Below are 27,222 nucleotides of genomic sequence, written 5' to 3' on the forward strand. Positions count from 1 at the left end.
CCTAATAACCCCCATCTATGAATTGGCTTCATTACACTGCTCTTCTCCCCACTGATAGCTTGTGTGTGGTGAGTGTTCTGGTGCACTTTGGCTGCTGTCGCATCATCCAGGTGGGGCTGCACATTGGTGGTGGAGGAGGGGAGTCCCCATTACCTGTAAAGTGCTTTGAGTGGAGTGTCCAGAAAAGTGCTATATAAGTGTAACCTATTATTATTATTAATACAGTCCTATTTCTGTGCAGCTCAGCTTAAAGCTTCAACTACCTGAGTGACAGCTCCCCATCAAAATGGGGTATTCAAGAGGTATTCATCTCACTTGAAACCTTGTTTTATATTTCATTTAATTCGAAGCATTGTGAAAATAAATAATTTCTGCAATTTAAATACAGTAATCACAAGAAAAAGAGTATTATGAAAAAAAATACTGTAGAAAGGAATAGTTTTTTCAAGAGTTTGAGAGAAATAGCATTGGTCCCTGATTTTAAACCACATGAAACAGACGTTTTAGCAGTGGTCATTGAGAGGCATAAGGAAGGTCGGGAACAAGACAGAAATCCTGGAAGTACATTCAATCTTGTTGTCTCAGTCCTTCCCGAGAGCCAGAGAGGCATCAATTTCCATCTATTGAATTCTTGCTTCAGCTTATTTTCTACCACCTTTTAGTTACATTTTAATGTTTTCTAGGTTTCTGGTTACTGCAATTTAATCTGCAATAACATTTACTCTTATCCCAATCCTACCGTAAATTGAATGTATTTTTTATCTCCACGGATATAGATTCCCCAATAACATTGCTTCAGAATTTTCTTTGTTTAATTCCTATTCTGAGAAGTTGCTGTAGTCTGTGACTACATCTATGAGAACAGGAAAAGATGTTGAATTTCTGCTGTATATAATAACATCATTTTTATAAAGAGCCTGATTGTCCTGCTATATCACCTCCCTCTGTATCCTTCTGTTGTCTTATACTCTGAGAGAATAAATCAGTGTATCAGTGACAAGCATCTCCTAGCCTTGTTCCCCTCTATGAATTAAAGCTCTCTGATGGAATATGATTATCCTACACTTGTGCTTCTGTTTTTTTTACATTGCATGTGGCCAATCAATAAAACCATAATGAAAATCCAATTCCCTATAAGTTTCAAATACAAAAAGGCTGTAATACTCTTTTAAGTGCCTTTTCTGTATCCAGACTTGTTTTATAGTTTGAAATTTGCTAACCCTCCTGCAGAGTTCTCACGTTGAAGCATATGAGACCTGTGATTGTTTTCCCCTTCACATGAACTTAGATTCAATTCACTTATACAGATTAATTAATTCATTTTAATAAATTAATTGCTTACACTTATATAGCACTTTTCTGGACACTCCACTCAAAGCGCTTTACAGGTACTGGGGATCCTCTCCACCACCACCAATGTGCAGCATCCACCTGGATGATGAAACGACAGCCATAGTGCGCCAGAACACTAATTTTCCACAACATAATTATACAGATATGGGATATTCTTAGTCTTTCAAAATAAAAAAATAAATTGAAACAAAATTATGAAAATTTCCATTATTATTATCAGTGAGCTACTGGCAGTGCCACTGTTGACACTGTGTATTAGCTATCTCCTGTAGATCGGGGTGCCAGACTCCTAACACACTGATAACATCACAGTTTATTTGATCTCAATCAGACTGACAGGTATACAGAAGGACACCTCAGCCTTTGAAAAGCTAAGGAAAAGACTTAGCTTTTTGAGATTTCTCAAATGTAAATGTAATATGGAAGTCTAAACACATTTCTATACATCACAGATGATAATACTGGCTAAAATTGTATTTCTATGTAGACTGTGAGAGAGAGCCGGGAGAGCTGATCAGTCACTCTTGTAAATCTCCTCCAAAACTTCAAGAATCTTCTCTTTTTCTGTTCTTTCTGATCCTTCCATGCCACTGTCTTTGTTCTTCCAAGCAATGGAAGTGATAAAGTGTCATGAAATATTTTTTCTTTCTCAATGGAGAGATGCTCTTGGTATCTCCATTGAAGTGAGACAATAGCTATTCACAGGATTAGACTATGGACAAGTATGTACAATATAGTCTTTATCCGTTTTCAACCTCTGCAAAATCTTAATGGTCAGATTTCACTGAGTTACAGCAAGTTTCACCAGCAACACACAGCCAACTGTCAGTTTTTGTCAAACCAGGAAAAACTGGAGACACAGCAAAGAGGACAGATGTCTCAGTCATGGGATGAGCTTAACTTTCCAACACTGTCCTGTGGACGTCCTTGATGCAGAATAATTACACATTTGACTATATATCCTAACATTGTGTTTACATTGTTTATTATTTCCCACAGTGTGTGGAAGATGTAAAAGATGGATGTTAATAAAAACATCTGGTGTTTTTCACAAATAAATGGGGTGTGTCTGACAGGGAGTCGGAGTTGTCAATAGAGAGTTGTCAACAGACGTGTAGCCTCGGTAACCACAGCTGATAGGAAAGAACAGGTTTGTGGCAGGGAAGACAGACCAACGGCTGCAGCTACAAACTGATAAGGAGAAGAGATGTGAGAACAACAGTCTGGGAAGAGACTGTGAATAGAGCAGTGAAAGAACCCCAATGAGGGGAGAGAAAGGAGAGCTTTAGTCTTGAAGGAGAATAAGGAAACCACAGAAGGGACCAGGAAGAGTGAAAATCCTGGAGGGGATTGTGGTGGAGAGCCTACAGAGTGGGAAGATTGAATTACTTAAAGGGACAGCCGCCTGTTTTTGTGTTAGTTATCAGGGCTGTCCAGGAGCCCACTGTATGAGTGTTTAGTGAGTTTGGAGTCAGTGTGTATGTGCCAGCATCTGAGGTGCCACAGAGGGACCCTCTCCCAGATGATAAGGGGTATCAGGTGAGAGAGTTAGGTCTGTCTGGCTGCAAAGCTCTGGTCAAAAGACAGTGGCTGCTGGGCACGGGTTTGAGGTGTACCATCAGCTGTGAATACACAATCTGGGGCATGAGAGTTAGGCACCAAGGAGGTTGTGTATGTTTTTATGACAGAAAGTGTGTTGAGTCTCAGCAGTGGGATGTGATGAAGAGAGACTCAGGATAGTTAGTGTGAGAGGTCTGAGTGTGGGAGTGAGTCTCTGGAGACAGGTGTGTGTGTGAGACCCAGCCCAGTGGTGTCAAGTGAGGACGTGAGAGGCTAGAGGCAGACCTGGAAGTCCGAGTGCTGACTGGTCATGAGGGGACCAGTGACTGTCATGTGGGAGAAGGAGGCTCCAGATCAGGGAAAGAGCAGGAGGCTGCTTGTGGTGATTAGGAGCAGAGGGTGTCATCTCCCTGAAAGGGACCAGCCAGAGGGCATGTGAGAGATCAGGCTCGAGTCCAGGAATCTGCGACAGAAGGACTTGGCTCAGTGAGGGACCTACATTATGATCTTGGAGGAGATCAGATAGAGAAGACAGTGGAGTCAGTGAGTTGGAGACTCGGGACCTGAGAGTTTTAGTACAGATCCCTGTGGTACTCCAATAATTACATCACCTCTGTTTACTTCATGTTATCTCTGCTCTTCTTTTCTATTTTTTAAATAATTCTTAATTCATGCTTCTCTGCCTGTGATTTGAGAATTCCACATAAAAGATTAACTTTATTAAAAAATGGTGAAAGTGAAAATACACAGTATCATGCTGTATGCTTTGTGTGTTCATTACTGCTTTTGCTTGTTCAGATAGCAAACAAGTTGGTTATACAAGAACTATCTTCTCTAAATCCCCATTGACCTTTTCATGGATGTGATCCCTCTAGTTCTGGGGTGCCCAACCTTTTTTAATGCAAGATCTACTTTTTCATTTGCCAGTCCAGTGCGATCTACCAGTGTGAATTTGAAGCTCTGATATAGGGAAAACAGACTGTGGGCACATCAGCATAATAACGATACCCATCACTAAAATGACAGCAAATAAAAACAAGTGACTCATGCTACAGTGAACAAGTAATCTTCCCTATTTAAGAAAAAAGAATATCCTACCTTAATGTGAGCTTTGGCACTGAGAAGCTTACAACAGAACACTTGTAATTTTTTTGAATGTGTTGACACTGCTGATCATGCCGATGACATTTTTATTTTGTCCCTGGAACTCGACATTCAGGTCATTCAGCAGTTCAGTCAAGTCTGTAAGGAATGCTAAATCCAAAAGCCACTGGTTATCCTCTAACTGGGCATATTCACCATGTTTATACGACTTGAGAAACTCTTTAAATTCAGGCAACAGCTGTCTGAACACTTCTCGCCAAAAATGTTTGTTTTCGAAATCTCCAAACAGCAAGTCAACAGTCTCAACAAACGCTTTTTTATTACTTCTCGATCCCTAAACGACTTTTTGTGATGAGCCAGGATGTGGCACACAGAGAACGATGCGATGATTGTATTAGGTCTCGTAAAAACCGACTGCTGCTAGTTGAGATTTTAATTTTTCCACTTTTCTTTTCTGTAACTCACTTTTAGCGGCAAAGTCCACATCATATGTTTTGTGTGCAGTTTTGAAATGTTGCTTTTCGCGTAGACGCTAGCATTGCAGATTTGAATGGAAAAAATGCTCCCATTCCTTGTGGTAGCGGTGCGTTTTCGGTCTCTTTATTTCAACTTTTTTCGTTCAAACACTCCAACTATCAAATAGGCTATCAAACTGTTGGTGAATTGATCACGGCAGGTCTGTTTCGCTCCACTATGCACTGTAGTAAAAGCGGGGTTAACAAAACTTGTGAAAATCAGGAATTGACTGAGCTGTTTAGTGAATAAGTAAATATTAATAACCCCCAATTTGTGATTTTTCCAGAATATATCCGAGCAGTTGGTATAATTAGAGCCACAGACATACTGTACTGTATACTACACCACAGACAATAGAACACACAACACACAAATTACTATGTTTAAGGTCAGCAGCCATATTACTCTGCATTTCACAACTGGCAACCCACTAAACCTAAGTAGGTGTGAGCCTGGTCACACCTACTTAAACAGGCGCTGTCCTTCGGATAAGACATAGAACCGAGGTCCTGACTCTTTGTGGTCAATAAAAATCCCAGGGCGTTTCTTGAAAAGAGTAGGGGTGTCCCTGGCGTCCTGGCCAAATTTCCCATTGGCCCTTTTTTAATCATGGCTTCCTAATAATCCCCATCTGTGAATTGGCTTCATTCCTCTGCTCTTTTCCCCAGTGATAGCTGATGTGTGGTGAGTGTTATGGCGCACTATCATCCAGGTGGATGCTGCACATTGGTGGTGGTGGAGGGGAGTCCCCATTACCTGTAAAGCACTTTGAGTGGAGTGTCCAGAAAAGCACTATATAAGTGTAAGCAATTTTTAATTATTATTATAAGGGTGTGTGCTCAAACAAGGTGTTCCACAGGCCTAACATTCTGATCACCCAGAAAATACTCCTGACTTCTACTGTGTATTACACTCTTAAATAATGCCTACAGCGGCGAAATAAGAGATAACCTGCCTTCTAAATAAATACAACCTCATTCTGTTCTTCATCGGCTGCAGCGGGTCAGTAAATGGCTGTAGATCCCTGGCTGCCCTGATCCTACTATCCTGGAATCGGATTACACTGATGTATGAGGGCACTGTGAAAAACCCAGGTGCCACAAAATAAATATTATAAATTGGAGTAATCTCTGATTGAAGTTTCTTTTACCCAGAAAATGCAAGTTCCTTAAAAACACAGAGTAGCAAGCTCTCTCTAGCAAGGTTCAAATACATAGCTCCAGTCAGGTTTTGTCTGGATGATCATCCAGACTCTTTTGACAGTGAAGCCCAACTATATTAATGTTATCTAAATTCTAGTGAAATTTCCAGATGGATCCCAAGCTAAAAAGTTTCCCCTGTGGCCGACAAAGTCTTAGGCAGAATTCTAGTTCATATGGACTCGCTCTTGAATTGCCGTCTTGTACTTAAAGTTCAGTTTTATGGCTCAGACAAAGTGGATGCAGCCACAGATTGGGAGAGCAGATCAAAGAAATAAAGTACATGAATAAAGTTCATGGTCTAACAACACCTTTTAAATCCAGTGATAACTGCTGGAGATTAATTTTGAAAATACACTGATATCCACAATGGAGAATAGAGACAGAACTGGGCCATTACTCATTTTTTACCAGCAGGCTGCACTGAACCAATGTCACCCAGCTACACCACCTACTGCGCATGGACTTGGGTTGCTGGCACTGTGTGGACTAGATGTGAGCTACACTGGAATGGTATTCACTGCAGTATACAGGCAGATATTCATGTCAGATTCTGTCTGCACTTCCTCTCAGAGGTTGCTTTTAATGTAGGGTCATCCCCCTGATGTGTCTCTCTTCCCTGGCCTGCTGGGACCTGTAATAGTCTTATACCTTAGGGGAACGGTCTTTAGCTTCAACTGACGGGAAAACTCTGTCAGGCTATGCACTGATCTCAGCTGTTTGCTGATGCACAGCCTGTCCTAGGAAGCCTGTACAGATCACTCTCTAAAGTTGGAAAGGGGAAACGTGCACACCATCACTGTTGTCCATTAATTTGTGTTTGTTTCGGATCCTAAAGGGTCTATCTATTTCTTCCGTGCTGAGAGTCTTTAGGTGATGTGTGTGTATGCTGTTTATTGCTTCATATTATTGTTACTTCTGTTGTTTTATGTGTTGTTATAAACATAAGATAAGATAAGATCACTTTATTAGCCATATACAATTTCTTGCATTAGGAATTCATCTTTTCACATACCCCAGCTTACTCTACATGAAACACAGACCAGGAGAGAAGCTGGTTGTCAGAGTACCAGGTCAGCCATCGTATAGCACCCCCAGGTGGAGTTGTGGCCTTGCTCAGGGGCCCAACAGAGTAGGATTCTTCTGCCTGCTGTGGGATATGAACCAGCAACCTTCCAACCACAGGCACAGATGCTTAGCACAGTGCCACCACTCCAACTCATACAGGATGACATATATATTTATGCATTGATAAAGTTAAAACACAGGTCAGTTTTTTTATTCAAATTGTTTATTTTCTTCAAAAGGGAATGCTGTTTTTCTCAACATATCTACAATTAACAATAAAAAGTCTCCAGTTCACTAACTCCAGTGTTGGACATTTACATTTGGGATTAATAAACCATTTGAAGAAAAACAACAACAACCATATAACTAACTAAAAATAACTATAAGAGGACGACATAATAATAAAATATAATAATAAATGTGAAGCAATTTTTATTATAGTTAAAAGTGAAAGTCTCCCTTCCTGACAGTTTCTTCTCATCTTTCTTCTTCCTTCTTGAATCTAAAATTTGAAGCACCTGTTATCTTCATCATCCTCATCCATGGACACTCTGAGATGGATAATGACATGATGTTGTACTGTAAATTACTGCTGAGCTGGTGGTTGGAGTGAAGACATGGAAAGAAAGATGTGGATGAGCTGTGCAGATGTTCAGCTGTGCTCCTGTCTTTTTATCTGCAGGATACTGAGATGTAAACTAAGAGAGAGATGTTGTGAAGATCTGGCCTCTGCTCTTCAGTCTCAACACTCCAGTCTGACAGTGCTGGTTCTGAGTGGCAATAACCTGAGGGATTCAGGAGTGAAACTGCTGTCTGCAGCTCTGACGAATCCCAACTGTAAATTAACAACACTGAAGTAAGTGAACACTGGTGATTTCTTTGTTTTTATTGTTTTATGTAGATATTCTGAGACACACAACATTCACTTTTCACATGCATCAACACCTAGGAAGTACAAAACAAAAAAGTTCTTGTCTCTGGCTTCTTTGTTAATATATCAGTACCAAGAGACTTGACATGCAATCTTTCCCATTTGACCAAATTATTTACACATACAGTATGTATATGTTGTTGATAATTCTGTGGGTAATATTCTCCATGGGATTTAATTAATAGAGTCCTTCTTCATTTGAACACAAGGTCTGTCCAGCTTTAACAAATTTCTAGTGATTTATTTCATGGCTACAGTCCTGACAGTTCTAAAGTAGCTTTTTTATATTTCTTTAAGTACAGTATCTTTCCCCATTTTATTTTCATGCCAAATATGTTTATGATGTTCCCGGCCATTCTTCCAACAGTTTGTGCCTCCAAATTGATCATATTTAGCTTGCAATCGGTGTTTCTTCCAATATTGAATATGACCTTTCTACTCATTTTTTCTCCATGAATGTGAATTGGTGGATTTAAACAGATTTGTATGGTTTCAGATTCTTCAATTACTGTGGAAGTGGCAACCGCCTTCTTATTTGCATCTTACTCTTAACTTATGTATTCCTCCTTTGATTTCTGATATTGTTCATAAATTTGAAAGGATGTAGCTGTGGAAGTAAATTAGGTTTGCAAAATGTATTAATGTGTAAGTCTCTCATTTTAGAGTCTCATTTACTTCTTCCCAGCTTTCACTTTCCCTTACCTGTTTGACCACATCTTGGACTGATTCCTGTGCTTTGAACCCTGCATGTTAAACGACTCTCCTTCAGACTCTCTCTGGTGCTTTAATCAGTTCCTCTCAGCTCAACCCCTACCTTTTTGATCACGTCTCTAGTTTTACTTTCTCCTGTCTGCCCTGCTTGCTTCCAGCAGAGCCTGGCCTGGATTCCGTCTCCAGATTACTGCTTCCATCAGATCATTACAGGAGATATCACACTGGGGCTCTGGGGTGCTATCTGTGTGGAGTTTGTATGTTCTCACCATGTTTGTGTGGTGTTCCAGTTTCCTCCCACAGTCCACAAACATGCTGGCAGGTTAATAGACTTCTGGGAAAGCTGGCACTGGTATGAGTGTGTGCTCTTTGATAGACTGGCATCCTGTCCAGGGTTCAATCCTGCCTTGTGTCCAGTGCTTCCTGGGACAGGTTCTGAGTAACTGTGACCCTGAATTGGATAATTGTTTATTAAAAGTGATGTTGATGGTTTTCAAATGCTATACTGCCGTCTGTGAATTTCCTGAAAATATAAACTCATAATTGATTTATTCCAAGCTGAACAGAGATGCGGTTTCACATCCGAAATGTTGTATTTTTCTCTCCTCTCTTTTCAGCCTGGAATAAACCTATTTCTTGTTCCTTTGCAGACTGCGCATGCTGACGTAGCTACCCACCTGAACTAGTATAAAATCATCCCTGTAATGTTACATATAGTCAAATTTCAGGGCAATTGTCAGTCTAAATTTATTTGGGAGGGAAGAAAACCTCAGGTAAAACCTACACCACTTGAACTCTCCCAAATCTACAGTCTTAGTTCTGTGCAGCTCGGCTTAAAGCTTCAACAACCTGAGTGACAGCTCCCCAGCAAAATGATGAAGAGGGATTTGTCTCACTTAAAACTTATGTTTTACACCTAATTTAACTCAAAGCATTTTCAAAATAAATAAATTCTGCAATTTAAATACAAAAATCACATACAAAAATGTATTGTGAAAAAACAAGTAAAGAAAGGAATAGTCGTTTTGAGGGGTCAAGAGAAATAGCAATGGGCCCAGACTTTAAACCATAAAAAATAGACGTTTTAGCAATGGTCAATGAGGGACATAATCAAGGTCTGGAAATAGACAGAAATCCTGGAAGTACCTTCATTTTTGCTGTCTAAATTCTTCCTAAGAATGAGACAGGCAGCAGTTTTCATCTATCGAAGTCTTGCTTCAGCTGGTTTTCTAGCACTTCTTAATTACATGTTAATATGTTTTCTGGGTTTCAGGGTATTTTAATTGCTAAACATATTATTTTATCCAAATTTAATTTCAAGTTGAATTTTTTTTATCTTCAGGGATAGCATTGCTTCAGAATTTGCGATTTTAATTTGTATCTTGAAATGGTGCTGTAGTCTGTGATTACATTTGTGAGAACAGGAAGAACTGTTGAATTTCTGCTATTTATAATAACATCATCTAATAACAAGAACCTGATTGTGTGTTCCTCCTGCTATATCACCTCCCTCTATATCCTTCTGTTATCTAATACTCTGAGAGAATAAATCAGTGATGACAAGCATCTCCTCCTCTCATTCCCTGTATAAATACAAAAGTCTGTTATACCCTGTCAAATTATTTTTCGGGATCCAGACTTTTTTTCATTTCAGTTTTCAGTTTTTGTGTTTAGAGATACGGTTTAGTCTAGCCCAATAAGACCTCCAACAAAATAGTCAATTTCTCCCTGGAATGATGTCCTCTCAAACATTTTATATCTCTGGAATTACAAATGTAATTATTGTCACGCCCCCTGCAGCCAGAGGGCGCTCCTACTCTGTCCTGTCCCTAGTTTCCTGCTTTGCTGTCCTTCCGGTTTCCCTCTTTCCTTGGGCTAGATATTTCCGGGTCACTTATTCTGCCTCGCTGGGCATTGATGTTCAGATGTCCTGAGACCCGCCTAGCACCAGGTCGCCCCGTGTCCACTACCTGAGGGCATAGGTTTCTATACGGCACTCCAGAACTCTTTGCACTGACGAGCCTGGGCTAACTCCCCGTTCCGCCGCCTCGCATAGAGTCTTTTTCAATCTCCTGCCTCTCCACGGTTTGTCCCTTCCGACATCCGTGACAATTATACAGTAGAAGTGTACAGTATACAGTAGAGTCCTTAAATTTCTTATATGTCTTACTGTCTTACTCACCAGACAGAAATATCTAGGACAAACAAAGAAACATATTTTATTTTCCAAGATCAATTTTTCAGGTTGTGGCCCTGTCAGCCAGCTGAAAATGCTTGTAGACATTCCCCCATGTGTACTAGTTTGGATTAAACATCGAGACATTTGTTACGCACCCAGATAGTCTAAGGGTATATGGAGTGTGACATTAAGGGAATTTCAGGTGTGCAGGGAGAAATCTTTGGTGTGGGGAAAAGATAGTTGTAATGAATTATTATAGGTAAACAGGAGTGAAATATGTACAATTTGAATAGGTGACTGGTATTGGAGAAGAGGAAATATGAGTGGTACCAAAGGAAAATAAACACTGTAACAAACAAAATGGAGCTGGGTAATAAAATGAGGGGAAGCTGACCTAACTACAAAACCCGAAACACTCGGTCTTTGGCGTCGTCTAACGCCCTACCCAACTTCACCAACTACCCAAACCATACAAGATATTATATTAAATAAATATATTAAAAATCTTAAAAGCTATAATAGTTATTGTAATTACTATATAATTCTCTAGGGAGTGATAGAGGAGTTTTAATTGCTTTTTTGCACTGCCAGCTTATTAGCAGGGTGAGTTGTTAATAATAGATGACCCCTGGTTGCTAAGTAAACAATCCAGTTGCTGAGGGTTTTTTTCTCTCCTGAATCGTGATAACAGAGACAGTGACATCTCCTAGGGCTCTGTCCTAGAATGAATGACAGCAGCTGGAACCAGACCCCCCTTTTTTCAGACTTTTCAGAAAAGTGGTCAGCCAAACAAATTTACTCTTTCAGTTTTCATTGACCCAGTGGTTTAGCAGGTACAGATGCAGCCATTCAGAAGGCACGGTAAAACCCCATACTGCAGCAAATAATCTGCGGCACGTGATTGGCTGGCCAAAATGACTGTCAGGGGCACTCGTGGTGCATTAGTTGGTAGTGAAAAGATTTAATAATTTAATTTCTTTACTGTGCACATATTAATCCACTTAATATTGAACATTTATATGGAATTTTACAACTAAAGGGAAATTTTAGTAGCCGAGCATAAAAAGAAGAGGAGCATAACGCTTCTGAGGGTCCTAAATGAGATTAATTTAGGAACATAAACATTATGTAAACTGTACTGTATATGGTTTGTATTGGTAGTTTAAAGAAAAAATACACACCAGTATTCCATTTCTCCCTAAACATTTTAAGCATCAAAGTCTTACATATGGTTATTTGTACGTGCTCCTTCTGACCATATTACGTTTTTTTTGTAACGCATACGGCCACCAGTGAGTGTGTAAGAGCTGGCTTACCAGAGCGGTGACGTCACCGCCCTCTATTGTGAATAGCAGGGCCCACAGCCACAGGGCTGATGGGAGATTTTCCTTTGGCTCAAGCGGCTGGATCCCTGTTGAGCTACGCTGACGGCCCAGGTTTGAGTCCCCGACAGTGGGGGGCCGACCTAAGTGGCAACGGCAAGGGTGCCCGTCTGAACCCCGAAGTGTTACATTGGTGTCAGCAGTGGGATGGGATAGCCCTTCGCCAAGGTCGGTGAGTTAAGCGGGGGAGAGTGTAATGCATATGGCCACCAGTGAGTGTGTAAGAGCTGGCTTGCCAGAGCGGTGATGTCACTGACCTTCCCTGTAATAGCAGGGCCCACAGCTGTGGGCTGATGGGAGATCTCCCTTTAACTCAAGTGGCTGGGTCCCTGATGAGCTATGCTGGCGGCCCGGGTTCGAGTCCCCGACAGTGGAGGGGACAACCAGAACCCTGGAGTGTTACAATATACTTTGTGAAAAGTGATAGTTTTAACCTTTTCTGTGAATACGCTCCTTATCGGAGTAAACAATTTTAGAATTTGATTAATAGGGAATATAATATGGAATCGCATATCTAAAGAAATTAATAACGATATAATTATATTCATGTACTGTAGCACAAACAGTAGTATAAGACTTTTTATTGATATGTGTACAGCTGTTTTACAGCTTGCTACATGACTGCATCTGTGGTGTGATGGCTTAAGTAACTGACTTTTAAGACTGAGGTTGGGTGTTCAAATCCAGCTATTGCTATGAGTTTTCTTTTAACAAATAAACATTTAGTTGAAAAACTAAAATAGCAAATATTATGGACACTATATTGACATGTTTTATATTCCTAAATATCACAGCATTATCGTACTGTATGTACACAGCGGTACCGCTGGGTGTAGGGCGCAAACCCACGTGAGCCCTAAAGCCCTACATTAATGTAGGGCATTTGCCCGGCGCTGCGGCCGAAGAGAGCCCGGCTGGGGTACGGGGTGAGGGGCAGGACGGGAGTGGTAGTGGTCAGGGCGGGGATTAGGAAAGCCGCTGACCAGTGCAGCTGACCCACGGTGAAACGCGCGTACAGTCTGGGGAGATCGCCCATTTTCATGTAAATAGTTCCCTGGTTTCACACCCCTGTATTTTGCTCTCTCTCTTTTTTTTTTAATCACGTATCTAAGGAAAATTGCAGTATAACTTTGTTCATGCACCTCATTATACAGTATCTCATTTTGTATTTCGATAAAAAAAAATTGTTTGCCCAGCCACTATTGTTGTTATTGTTTTTATCCTGTAAAGCGCTTTGAGGAGTACAGCTTTCTCACCTTCTCACCACACCATCCTTACACAAAGCAGAAACTGATTGTATTTTCCGATAACATACAAGTGCAAAGATTACAGATTTTAATCGTCTTTTTTCGGAACCAGGGAAAATCTGATCATGTTTCTCTATAACAATAATAAAAAACTTTATTTTACATATCACCTTTAAAAGTGGCATCTCAAAGCAATACTGTAGACCGAAAAACAGTTAAAAGGGACCAAAGTAAATACCAGACAATCGCAAACGCGTTTTTAATAAAATGCTTTTATTCATTCAGCAGAGAGTGAGAGGGACATCCAGCAGAGAGAGACACCCACACCGGTTTTCATTGACAAAAAGTAATTGTTTTTTTTTACATGTTTTGTTTGTGGACAGATGTCCACAAACGTGAGACTGTCTTTCTCAGACTTACATTCCCGAATGTCCCCCGCCCCGGTCAACAATCCTAGGAAGAACACGACACAGCCTGTTAATAAAATTGTTACAATTTTGTTCGGTCAGTTCTTCCTCCCAGAATTTATAGATCACATCAATCAGTTCCTGCTTTGTGACGGGCTTAGCAGTTTTCCGAACGTAGTCTTTCAACGAATGCCAAACCATCTCTATCGGATTTAGATCTGGGTTCGGCTGGAGTTTTCACCCAGTTCACTCCTTCTGCTATAAGCATCGCCCTTGCTGATGTGTGTTTCGGATCGTTGTCTTGAAAGAGACGGTGCCTTGATCCAAACTGCTCCCTGATATATGGGGCAGCATGCTGTGTGACCACGACTTCCTCGAAGAATACACGGTCCATAATTCCTTCGAAAATAAGAAGTGGTCCCGGGCCTCTTCTAGATATACCCCCCCAGACGTGAACCTTCAGTGGATGTTTGGGCTTTGGCTTGTCCACATATCTCCCCTTTTTGCAAAATGCCATTGTTGAAAACTGTTCCAGAGCCACTGTTGTTTCGTCGGTAAAAAGTACATCCTTAATGTTCGCACCGAGGTCAGCCCATAGCCGTCTTTGGACTTGCATCACCGGTAGCTCATCATTTTCATCAGTCAGTTTGTCGATAGCTCGCACAATAGGACTTGAAAAAAAAGAGATCAACAGTTAGTTTTAAAAATAATGTGCGTAGTTGTATTTACATGCAAGAAAGGTATTTTTAGAAATTTATTTACCTTTGAATCGTCCTCGGTTTAGATTCTCTTTGCCTCCTCTCCCCTTTATAATGCCGTCTCACTGTGCTTTCAGAAATGAAGATGTCCATCGAAGCCAACTGCTGTACAGTGTCCCATGTTGACTTTCCGTTTCTTTTCATCTTCATTATTTGGTGTGAGAGAGTCTTCGTGATTTTGGTCATTGTCCGTCTCCTTACCAAAGCGATACAGTGGTGCAGCTTGAATTCTGTACCTATATACTGTATGGTATGGTACAGATAAAACTTACACCATACCGATGAGCTAATGCCAGGGAAAAACACTCCTATTTTATTTAAAACACAATACGCCAGGAAGTGTGTCTGATGCATTAGCAAGTTAAAACAATTGGGTCGAAAACCTGGGCGTAACACCATTTCCTTTTTCTGATCACTCGCTTTCTGGATACACATCTCACCAGTCCTGTTCTTTGTTTTCCTGGTTTGCTGATTATGCCTGCTGCGGTCCACTCCTACCCTCACACCTAAAGAATACTATTTTAAATTTCTTGGCGCAGTTCATTAACCCTTGTATGTGCTGTCCGCGCCCAAAATGCAATTTAAAAAAAGTCAAAAACCGTGCTCAAAATGCAATTTAGAGCTTTCTGGCAAGAGGAGACACCCAAATCAATGTAACATGCCACAGTTTGTGCATGAACAGGGTTATACTGTCTATTCCCTTCGATACCCGATTAAAAAAAAAATGTTTTGAATCCCCGGCGGAACCAGGCATCCATATGAATCAAGTAACAGGTTTATTCCATGCTGAAAAAAAGAAGAAAGAAAAAACATTCCATAAGAATTGACTGAGCTCCGCTCTGTACCACGCAATGATCTCCCTGGAGTCTCTGCCCCGGGTTATTTGGGTTTTTAGACAGAGGGTAAAAAACTCTCTCTCTGGCTTGACCTCCCCCTCCATGGGTATTGTCTGTTTTTTTTGTTAACAAGGCTCGCCAGCTAATGTGAATCGAAACCTGTTTTTCTAGCTTTTAAAGTCGTGCGATGTGTAAACCACAATTCAAATAGAGAAAAAAGACCTGACTGACAAGATTTAAGATGTGGCTGTCAATGTTGGATTAAAAAAAACACATTGCCCGACGTTTGTTGCATTGCTTGAAAAATAACTTTATTTCGAGAGACTGGATAAGTAATTCAAGTGTTTTTTTTAACTTCCTGAAAAACAACTAATAATTTAACTATATGTGCAAACGTTTTATGATATGTCGCTGTTGTGAATGTCTGTGGACATGTGTTGGCTGGACAGGAGGCTCCACTGTACACAGAGAGGGGCGGGAGGAGGGGACAAGCCGATACATACTCTTAGAGTTTGATTAATAAGGAATATAATACAAAAATATAGTACTAAAAAAGGTACTACCACTTTTAAAGGTGATATGTAAAATAAAGTTTTTTATTATTGTTATAGAGAAACATGATCAGATTTTCCCTGGTTCAGAAAAAAGATCTAAAGTGCTACACATAACTTTCTTCATTCGATGTATTTAAAGCAGTGAACTACTGTAGGTGTAACATAACATTCAGAAATACAATCGAGAATAGTTTTGTGGTGTTTGTTTAAATGAAACGTTACTAAAACGTATAACGTAACAAAATTAAAGACGATTAAAATCTGTAATCTTTCCACTTGTACCGTATGTCATCGGAAAGTTTCTGCTTTGTGTAAGGATGGTATCAAAAAAGTAATCTTAAGTGGTGAGAAAGCTGTGCTCAATGTATTTAAGGGACTTAAAAGTAAAAGGAGATGCTTCATATTGTTTGAGTAATTTTAAAAACTAAGTTATAAATGCAGATGCTCCCTCGGTGCCGCGCCAGGTGTAAATATCAAAATATACATTCCTCCCGGGCAGAGGCCGAAGAGCGCCCGGCTGGGGTACGCGGGGAAGAGCAGGACAGGAGTGAAAGGCGAGGTTTAGGAAGGCGTATAGTCTGGGCAGGTATAGATTACACTTTTCTAAAACGTATTTGAAAAATAAAAACGAATACAATCTAATCCTTCCACGTTTGATCCCAAAATCCCAAGAAATATAAATCTAAATGGGTAGAAAGCTATGGTGAAAGTTTACTAAGATACTTAGAAGACAAAGATATCAATTTATTTTAGTCAAAAATGTATATATCACCTTTAAAAGTGGAATCTCAAAGCAAAGTAAATACCCAACACTGATTGTACCCATCTGTCATGCTAATAAAACACCTTGAATTGAATTGAATTGAGGGAGAGAGGGGGGGAGGGGGAGAGAGATAGCCAGGACTCAAGGCAAATAAGATACACTCCACAGGCATTCACAACAGCAACATATGAAACGTTTGCACGTATAGTTAAGTTATTACTTGGTTTTCAAAGTGCAATGAAATACAGTATTGTTGTTGTTGCTGTTCTTGTTGTTTTTATCCTGTAAAGCGTTTTGAGAAGCCACCTTTAAAGGCGATATATACTGTAAAAGTGCTGATTCTTATGGAATGTGTTCCGCCGGGGATTCAAATTTATTTTATTTTTTTTTTAATCGCGTATCTAAGGAAATCTCAGTATAACTTTGTTCATGAACAAACAGTGGCATGTTACATTATTATTCGTTTTTTTGTTAGCAAGGCTCGCCAGCTAATGTGAATCGAAACCTGTCTTTCTAGCTTTTAAAGTCGTGCGATGTATAAACCACAATTCAAATAGAGAAAAAAGACCTGACTGACAAAATTTTAGATGTGGCTGTCAATGTTGGATTAAAAAAAACACATTGCCCGACGTTTGTTGCATTGCTTGAAAAATAACTTTATTTCGAGAGACTGGATAAGTAATTCAAGTGTTTTTTTTAACTTCCTGAAAAACAACTAATAATTTAACTATATGTGCAAACATTTTATTATATGTCGCTGTTGTGAATGTCTGTGGACATGTGCTGGCTGGACAGGAGGCTCCACTGTACACAGAGAGGGGCGGGAGGAGGGGACAAGCCGATACATACTCTTAGAGTTTGATTAATAGGGAATATAATACAAAAATATAGTACTAAAAATAAGATGCACTCTACAGACATTCACAACGGCGACTGTCAGAAGATAGGACACAGCGGCTCAACCACCCGCTGAATGGAAAAGGGGCACTTTAATGTTCTGTATGGCTAATACTAAAGCCAATACTGGCTCAATACCCTCAATGGGCTTTGACGTGCTAATGCGTTGGTTTAACGGGTGTGGCAAGCCTCTAATGTCTCCCGACTTCGGCAAAAGGCACCGCCTTTCATTGGGAGACAATGAACATTCTAGCCATACATGTGAATATAGCATAAATACACCAAGGGATTGGGTGAGCTCCCATCACAAAAAAAAACTGTGAACCTGCACTACAGCGACCACAGTACAGTATGGAGACCAAGACCTTTTACGGGAAGAGACGGGGTGCTTCTGCCGCCCCAGCTTCCAAAGAGCGAAGGGTAAGCAAATACAGCAGACTTCATCTGAAATACGCGATTACAGCGCATATTACAAGGTGTTATTGCCGTTTTGAATTTTAAATTCAATTATAATTATTTCTTCGTAGCCTGTTCTTCAAGAAAACACCGCACGGGCGAAACGATCTTCGAAATCTACCACCAGGACAGTAAAAAAGAAAGCGGTAAGACGGAAAAAAAGAAAAGTTTATTTTGACGTCTGTTCCGCAACTGATGAATACTACTGTGTGACTTTATTTCTTACATGAATTATGTTATTTTGCCACAGGCCGTGGGTCTCTGCTCTCGGCCACTGGCAAGGGTGCCAACCTGTAGAAGCAGCACCTGTGTGGAGACATTTCGGCAGCAGCGGGAGCAGTACGATGCATTACTGGGGAGGATTGGGAGGCTAGAGACACTCCTGAAAATGCAGAGGAAGGAGACAGTATGTTCCAGCAGTCAAACAGTTGAGCAGCTGTCTCCCGAAAAGTGCCTCTCCCCGACGCGCAGGTTGCAATGCCTGGCGGAAGCTCTGCCCCCCGCAGAGCACACACCGCCTCAGGACACTCCATCCCGGCCTCTCCGTTCACCACCGCGCAGGAATCTGTTGATGCCGTCCCCGCCGTCTATCTCCCCCCAGGAAGCACAGCGGAATTCACAGACGCCAGTGGGACGAATAATTCTCCCAGATGTCCAACTGCTACCCATCACTCAGGAGATGGAGGGGGGGTTGTACTTGCAGTGCATCGGCATAGACGGGAAAGCAAGAGCCGACCGCTACGCCGCCCTCGTGTTTTGAAATCTTGTGACTTTTGAAATTTACTGGGGGTGAACCACGTCTGTAAATTTCGATGGGTCCAAAAGTGCCTTGCCTTGCAATCTCCGGGAAACCATTAGTAGCATGGTGAATCGGAGATTCTCAACCCTTACTGCGTGCGACTGGAAAATAATTCGTGATCGTTTCAACGAAATGCTTCATAGAAGGAGGCGCTCTTTTCCTCTAGTCTAACAGTCTGTCCACAAACAAAACATTCCTGTTAGACGAGGAATTGAAAAAAAACAATTTTGTCAATGGAAACTGGTGTGTGTGTCTCTCTCTGCTGGATGTCCCTCTCACTCTCTGCTGAATGAATAAAAGCTTTTTATTAAAAACGCGTTTGCGTTTGTCTGGTATTTACTTTGGTCCCTTTTAACTGTTTTTCGATCTACTGTATTGCTTTGAGATGCCACTTTTAAAGGTGATATGTAAAATAAAGTTTTTTATTATTGTTATAGAGAAACATGATCAGATTTTCCCTGGTTCAGAAAAAAGATCTAAAGTGCTACACATAACTTTCTTAATTCGATGTATTTAAAGCAGTGAACTACTGTAGGTGTAACATAACATTCAGAAATACAATCACATATTTGACAAATAAAAACGATTACAATCTAATCCTTCCACGTTTGATCCCCAAATCCCAAGAAATATAAATCTAAACGGGTAGAAAGCTATGCTGAAAGTTTATTAAGATACTTAGAAGACAAAGATACTGTATCAATTTATGTTGCATTAGCCTGATTATGATTAAAAAACACATATAATTAAACACGCGTTTGCGATTTAAATCAAAACACGATTTCAATCAATATAAATGTTTATATTGTAACGCATACTGTCCAGCCTCCATTTCTCTATAAAAATTTACTCTATTGCACACACACACACAATAGAAGCAGGAAGCAGAAGCAGGGACCGTTGTCATAAGGGAAGAAGGTGACTATTCATTGTTATCAAAAATGACTTAGAATCGATCATGTTGCGATATTTTGAAATATAAAAGTCAATTGATTGTCCATAATATTGCTATTCTATTTTTTCGAAGAAATGTTAGTTTAAAGAAGAGTCCAGCACCAGCTGGATTTGAACACACAACCCATGAGTTGGTAGGCAGGCCCATAGACTAGTAGGCTACAGGGGAGGTCACGTGAAAGGGGAGGCGAAACAGCCCTACACAGCCCTGTCGCAGTACACGAATATAATCATATCGTTATTAAATTCTTTAGATACGCGATTCCATATTATATTAGCAGAAAAGCTTAAAACTACCACTTTTTCACACGCTATTTCACATGCTAGTTAAATACTTCGATGCTTAAAATCGTTAGGGAGAAATGGAATACCGGTGTGTATTTTTCCTTTAAAGTACCGATTCCTGGAATCTGACTGGCTGACACCCTTCTGAAGTGGTTCCATAAAATCTGGTATACGGAAGAGAAAGCGTTGATACATACAAGTATCTTTTAATACAGTCTTTGCTTTGCTCTTGAGGATCTTTGTGATATTTTGAGCTCTAGTTGAATGATAAGTGTCGCATTTTAAATGATTTTCGTAGTTAGAAATTATGAAACGCCTTGTTAAAAGCAAGGAAGTTTTTATGCCCGTTGAAGTAAAACAAAATGCCTGACAAAGTATGGCTTGGACAGATTCCAAGTGCTTGTACAAATGTGCTAAAGAAATTATACTTTGAGTATACAGCTTGTCCAAAGTCATCCATTATTAATACTATTAGTAATATCTTCGGTAAAGGCTTTGATGCATAAATATTTCTGATAAAGGTAGGTTGTGTACTTTTGTCCAACTGAGCAATCTTGCTTTCATAAAATATACCAACATTTTAATGACTGATGATTAACATGCTGTAATACACAGTTCAAAATTAAAAGCTCAAATGCTGTACATGAGAGGTTAAGCTCCCCCTGGCGGTTTTACAAGGTGACGCCAGATAGTTTCCTGCTTGACGTCAAATTACGCGAGATTAACCACGTGATACTGCGTGACACCGCGTGACACCGCGACACTCCCACCGGGGTATGCCGCGAAATACCCCACCCATTTTGAATGGCTGCATCTGTAGGATACTGCAGAATACCTTCCCCAGGTTACTGTTCACACAGATGCCCCGGTAGTTGTTGGGATCTACTCTATCTCCACTCTTATAGATGGGCGTGATCAGTCCTTGGTTCCAGGCCTCGGGGAAACATCCAGCTGTCATGATGAGATTGAGAAGTTTGAGCAGGGCTTGTTGCAGCTTTGGGCTGCTGTGTCTCAGCATCTCATTTATGACTCCATCATGGCCACAGGTTTTGCGTGGTCTGAGGGCCTGGAGTTTGTCCAGTAGCTCCTGCTCAGTGATTGGGGAGTCTAAGGGGTTTTGGTTGTCTTTGATAGCCAATTCCAAAATTTTTTTTGAGTTTTTCATAAATGGTGTTTCAGATTGTTCCATTTTGGATGACCAATTCTTCTCTCTCTCTCTCTCTCTCTCTCGCTCACTCCCTATGGCGCTCGCTCTCTCTCTCGGCTGGCGCGCGGGAGTGCTGGCTGGCTGGCTAGTTGTGCCGAAAAGAAATAAAACGCCATTTTTCACTCCACAAAGTCTGAGTCTCTGTGTCCGTCCTCGCTGAACCCGAATTCACTACATAATTAATAATGTCTTCCGTGTCGCATTAACATTGGAATGTTCCTTTTTTACAAGTTTAAAAGGGGACGATACACAAGTGTCTCCTCTTTAACTCTTCTGTTTACAGAGAAATTTCACCAGAGCCTCACAACATTGTCCAATAACACTCTTCTTGTGTCTAATTTTTAGTTTAGCAGGATTTAAGCTACAGTATATGAATATAATTATATTGTTATTAATTTCTTTAGATACGCGATTCCATAATATATTCCCTATTAATCAAATTCTAAAAATGTCAATATAGTGTCCAGAATATTTGCTATTTTAGGTTTTCAATGAAGCCTTTCAATGGCTTGAGGCACCTGTTAAATTGCCCCACTGGATACATTGTTTGTAAAGAAACCAGTTTTACAACTCTTTTCCTCCCCCTCTTCATTTTCAAAGTAGAATCTTACAATGAAAGACATCCCCCTACCCCCCACGGACAGACTGACAAATGTTTTATTAGAAAAAAAGATTCACAACACAAAGCTGTGTCGGTCGTCTGTGTAAAAAAATCAGTTTGAACATCATGGGTGTTTTTAATAAGCTGAAGCAACTCTGCGACAAAATATACACTTAGCTCAACCAGACAATTCATCCTGCTACCAACATTGAATAAAATAATCTTTAGACTTCTAGGTTTATGTCTTTATTTAGGAGTTTTATTAGTGACGAAGGCTTAACTTTCTTGGAAAAATGTATTTTATGTGTGGCAAAAAACTGACTTACCTTAACAAAATATATTTACAAAACCTTTCACCTGCTCCATTTCTAAAACTTTTTGCTAATGTGCATTTTTGTATTTTTTACACCGCTAGCACTTTAACATCCTTAATTTTAAGGATTTAATTTAATTAAAACTATCACTTTTCACACAAAGTATATAAACATACAGAAATATGGTCAGAAGGAGCACGTAAAAATGTTTCCAAAATAACCACATATTAGACTTTGATGCTTAAAATGTTTAGGGAGAAATGGAATACCGGTGTGTATTTTTTCTTTAAACTACCAATACCAGCCATATGCAGTTTACATAATAAGTTTATGTTCCTAAATTAATATAGTTTGTGAGCATGTGAAAGGCATGGTGAATTGGAGATTCTCAAAACTTACTTTGTATGATTTTAAACGAATATGTGATCGGATCAACGAAATGCTGTGATGTTACTTCTTGTCAATGAAAAAATAAAGTCTCCTCGTTTACAAAGATGGTTACAAAGGAAGTGGACCAGAGTAATACTTTGAGTTTACAGGTTGTCCAAGGTCATACATTAGTAATACTATTAGTAATATCTTCGTAAAGACTTTGATGCATAAAATATTTCTGCATAATTAAAATATTTATGATAAAGGTGGTAGGTTGTGTACTTTTGTCCAACTGAGCAATCTTGCTTTTATAACATATACCAACTTTTTAATGTTTAATGATTAACATGCTGTAATACAGAGTTTAAAATTAAAAGTCTAAAGAGTATATAACATAAATTCTTAATTAAATAAAGATTGTCCCTCAGCAGTGATCGGGATTTAAAACCAGGTATTTTTGGGTGATAGCTCAAATGCTGTACAGATGCAGCCATTCAAAGTGCATGGTACAGACACGTACCGCAGGTAATTGGCTGTGGAGTCGCGTATCATGACGCAAGATGACGCAGTACGTGATTGGTTGACCGACAGGGGCACTCGTGGTCCGTTGGTCTGTCGTAGAAAGACTTACAGTAAACGTCTTTACTGTGCCCATTGTAGATATTGAATTTTACCACTGAAGGGAAATCTTTGTAGCTGAGCATAAAAAGAATAGGAGCATACTGTAACGCGTGTGAAGGCCATAAACGATATTAATTTTGGAACATAAACATACAGTATATAGCTGGTCTTGGTACTTTAAAGAAAAAAATACACACCAGTATTCCATTTCTCCCTAAACATTTTAAGCTTCGAAGTCTTTAACTAACGTGATACCGGAGTCAACAAGCATACTTTTAGAATTTGATTGATAGGGAATATAATATGGAATCGCATATCTAAAGAATTTAATAACGGTATGATTATATTCGTGCACTGCGACAGGGCTATGTAGGGCTGTTTCGCCTCCCTGTTCATGTGAGTTGTCTTGTAGCCTACTGGTCTAGGTGCATGACTAACAATGCACAGGTTGTGTGTTCGAATCCAGCTGGTGCTGGACTTTTCTTTTAACAAACATTTCTTCGAAAAAATAGAATAGCGATATTATGGACAATCAATTGACTTTTATATTTCAAAATATCGCAACATGATCGATATTTGCGATATTTTGAACATATCTTCCCTTCTGACAGCGGTTCCTGCTTCTAGTGTGTGTGTGTGCAACAGAGTAAATTTTTATAGAGAAATGGAGGCTGGACAGTATGCGTTACAATATAAACATTTATATTGATTTAAATCGTGTTCTGATTTAAATCGCAAACGCGTGTTTAATTATGTTTTTTTTAATCATAATCAGGCTAATGCATTTCTACATTTTCTGTATGAACCAGCTTAGAGGTTCATACAGAAAGACAGCTTGTGTTTAAATTGAGTGTAAGGTAATTTATGCTTCTAAAGTCATGGTCAGCATTTATTATTGTACTGTGCTGTAAACTTTTTCTGTGCCTTGTCACATTATTTTATAGCGTTTTTATAGCGTTATTAAATCCTGTGGCGCTGTGTGTTAGTTTCCTGACTCCCATTTCACATGGTCTGTGATTGAATCCCATGGAACTATGACTTTATTTTTTAACAAACATTTCTTTGAAAAAATGAAACGTTTCCCTTGGTCAGAGATTAAATAAAACCTCACTCGCACCAAACACATTTATATTTCTAAATATCACGACATGATCGAATTTAAGTCTTTTTAATAACAATGAATAGTCACCTATGCGTTACAAAATATACATTTATATTGATTTGAATCGCGTTTTGATTTAAATCGTAAACGCGTGTTTAAATATATGTGTTTAAAGGCGATATACTGTAGGAAATGATTCTGAGGTTCTGAGGTTAGATTTAAACTGGCCCTGGTGTGTGTGTGTTTGTGTCTGTCTGTCCTGTGATGGACTGGCGCTATGTCCAGGGTGTATTCTGCCTTGTGTCCGTCGCTTACTGGGATAGGCTCCCAATCCTCTGTACTGGATAAAGAGATTAGAAATGGATGGAAGTAAAGGCACTGTGTGGATGGAACTATACACAGTGTTAGAAACCCACTATGAAATGGCAGCATCTCACTGAGAATAAAACATTTTATAGTGCTGGCTTAAGGAAACAGCCCTTCCACCTCTCTTGCACATCAGTATCCATACCTAGTTATTTAAACAAAATTGCCTCTAATTATAAACATCTTAATATGCTGGCTCTGTGGATCCGCATCAGCTATGTTTGCCCATTCCTTCAATTCATGTGCATCGAACACACAGTTCAACGCTAGCAACTACACAAAATCTAAAATATGAGCTCTACTTGCCACTTACAATACCAACAGTACCAGCTAACTTTAGTAGTGACATTTTCATGGATCTTTTTAACAATAAAATTTACAACATCAGACTTTAGACACAATTAAACAGGCCTCAAAAAAGTCTGGTACAAACATTTTCAGTATGGAATAAACCGTTACTTTAATGGTATAAACCTTAAATGGATTCATATTCTCAATAAGATTTGGTGCTCAGTAACATGACTTAGAAAATGACAGAAGACATACGTATCATGCTTATCCTTCTATTTTTCATAATCGTAAACTCCTTAAGGCAGTTACATTTTCTCTGTTCTGACCTGGAGTTACAGAGAAATTTAAATTCTAATAAGAGATTTGTAATGAGGAAAGTCATACCAATCACTCATATAGTACCAGGATTTGCAATTACAATACAAATACTTTCTTTCTGTATGTGTTTATTTTGCAGTTTGAGTCTATGGCATTCCTTTGGGGGTCTATACTCCAAGGCATGACTTTTTTATGGGAACATGACATTTTTTTAAACATATATTTTTGTGGTAGGAGGGCGCAAAACATCAGTATTTACTGCTATTAATTACTGTACGATTTATCTGAGCCTAGATATAAAGTTAGATATAAAGTTAAAATCTTGACAAAGCAATGTAGGAATACAGAGAAAATAAATCCTTTCTGACATCTAAAATCAGTTTCGATCAATGTCTCTAAAACGAACAAGAAAAAGGATTTTCGGAGGGCAATTACGCTGTGTTTATATAGAATAAGTGCAAGGACTTGAAAACAGGTGTAATGCATCCCTGATAGGATTCTTGCTGTCATATTCTGAACATATTGAAGATTGCTCAGTGTGGATTTAATTTTCCCAGTGAACAGGATGTGCATTTATAAATTCTAGAAAAAAAGCCTTTCTTGATTTCTCTAGTTCTTAGTTTCTCTAGTTCCCTTTAAAATAAACTATTATTCCACAATGCAGAGTATTACATGGCCAGTATTTACACATGATATTTGTGATTTCAAGAAATTAACACAAGCAGCTTTTGGAGATTTAAGTGTTGGCTGAGTTATTGCAGGATAAAAGACTAGAGATGTTGGCAAGAAGAAGATAATTTGGGGAAAGCTGAGGAATACACTTATAACAAGAACACTTCCTAATGGGGTTAGGCATACTTTTGATGAAGATGATGAAGTTAACAGACTATATGTTTACATAGATACTGAAATAAGGATTGTATTTTAGATTATGCCTGTTTAAATTTGTCTGAAGTCTGATGTTGTTAATTTTATTGTTAAAAAGATCCATTAAAATGTCACTACTAAAGTTAGCTGGTACTGTTGGTATTGTAAGTGGCAAGTAGAGCTCATATTTTAGATTTTGTGTAGTTGCTAGCGTTGAACTGTGTGTTCGATGCACATGAATTGAAGGAATGGGCAAACATAGCTGATGCGGATCCACAGAGCCAGCATATTAAGATGTTTATAATTAGAGGCAATTTGTTTAAATAACTAGGTATGGATACTGATGTGCAAGAGAGGTGGAAAGGCTGTTTCCTTAAGCCAGCACTATAAAATGTTTTATTCTCAGTGAGATGCTGCCATTTCATAGTGGGTTTCTAACACGGTGTATAGTTCCATCCACACAGTGCCTTTACTTCCATTTCTAATCTCTTTATCCAGTACAGAGGATTTGGAGCCTATCCCAGTAAGCAACGGACACAAGGCAGAATACACCCTGGACATAGCACCAGTCCATCACAGGACAGACAGACACAAACACACACACACCAGGGCCAGTTTTCCCATAAACCAATTAACTTACCAGTATGTTTTGGAGTGCGAGAGGGAGTCATATCACACATATGGAGAAAAACCATGTAACCCAGAGAGAACATGTAAACCCCACACACACAGGATGGCAGGAATTGAACCTAGGACCCCAGTGCTGCAAGATAGCAATGCTAACCACTTTGCCACCATTATAAATGGATGGATAGCTTAGTTATATTTCTAGTTCACAGGTTTGCATGCATAAGTTAAATTTGAAAGCCACTGAGACATCAGGTACTACTGTTGTATTTATGAAAAATAAACAAAACAAAAAACATACTAACAACTGTGCCATCCTACTCCTTAGTTAATACATTTTATTATTCATAAACAGTTAACATTGTTAGCAAAATATTTTGAATTATATTAACCCTATTTTTTCTTTAGTTTTGTATTTAACTTATTATATGATAGTCATACTTAATGTATATTTGAACAATGAAAATATATTTTTACAAGATTTTACATTAAGCACTTAAAATTAATATGGTTAATAATAGTAAACTGTAACATGCTGTAACAAGATCGGTTAAACTGCGAAGAAAATGCTTTCAGA

The 27,222-nt window shown here is 39.3% G+C and overlaps 1 protein-coding gene across 1 annotated transcript in view; it reads left to right on the plus strand.

Moving 5' to 3' along the window:
• The window catches only part of LOC148646816 (uncharacterized), a 138,813-nt gene that overhangs the window by 37,614 nt on the left and 73,977 nt on the right, over window positions 1-27,222 (plus strand). Inside the window, exon 4 of the mRNA XM_088609199.1 lies at window positions 7,483-7,656. Coding sequence (XP_088465325.1) covers window positions 7,483-7,656 — 174 coding nt within the window. The remainder of the gene's footprint in view (window positions 1-7,482; window positions 7,657-27,222) is intronic.

This window comes from Lepisosteus platostomus, chromosome 16, assembly GCF_059453375.1.
Source record: "Lepisosteus platostomus isolate fLepPlt1 chromosome 16, fLepPlt1.hap1, whole genome shotgun sequence".
NCBI classification, from domain to species: Eukaryota; Metazoa; Chordata; class Actinopteri; order Semionotiformes; family Lepisosteidae; genus Lepisosteus; species Lepisosteus platostomus.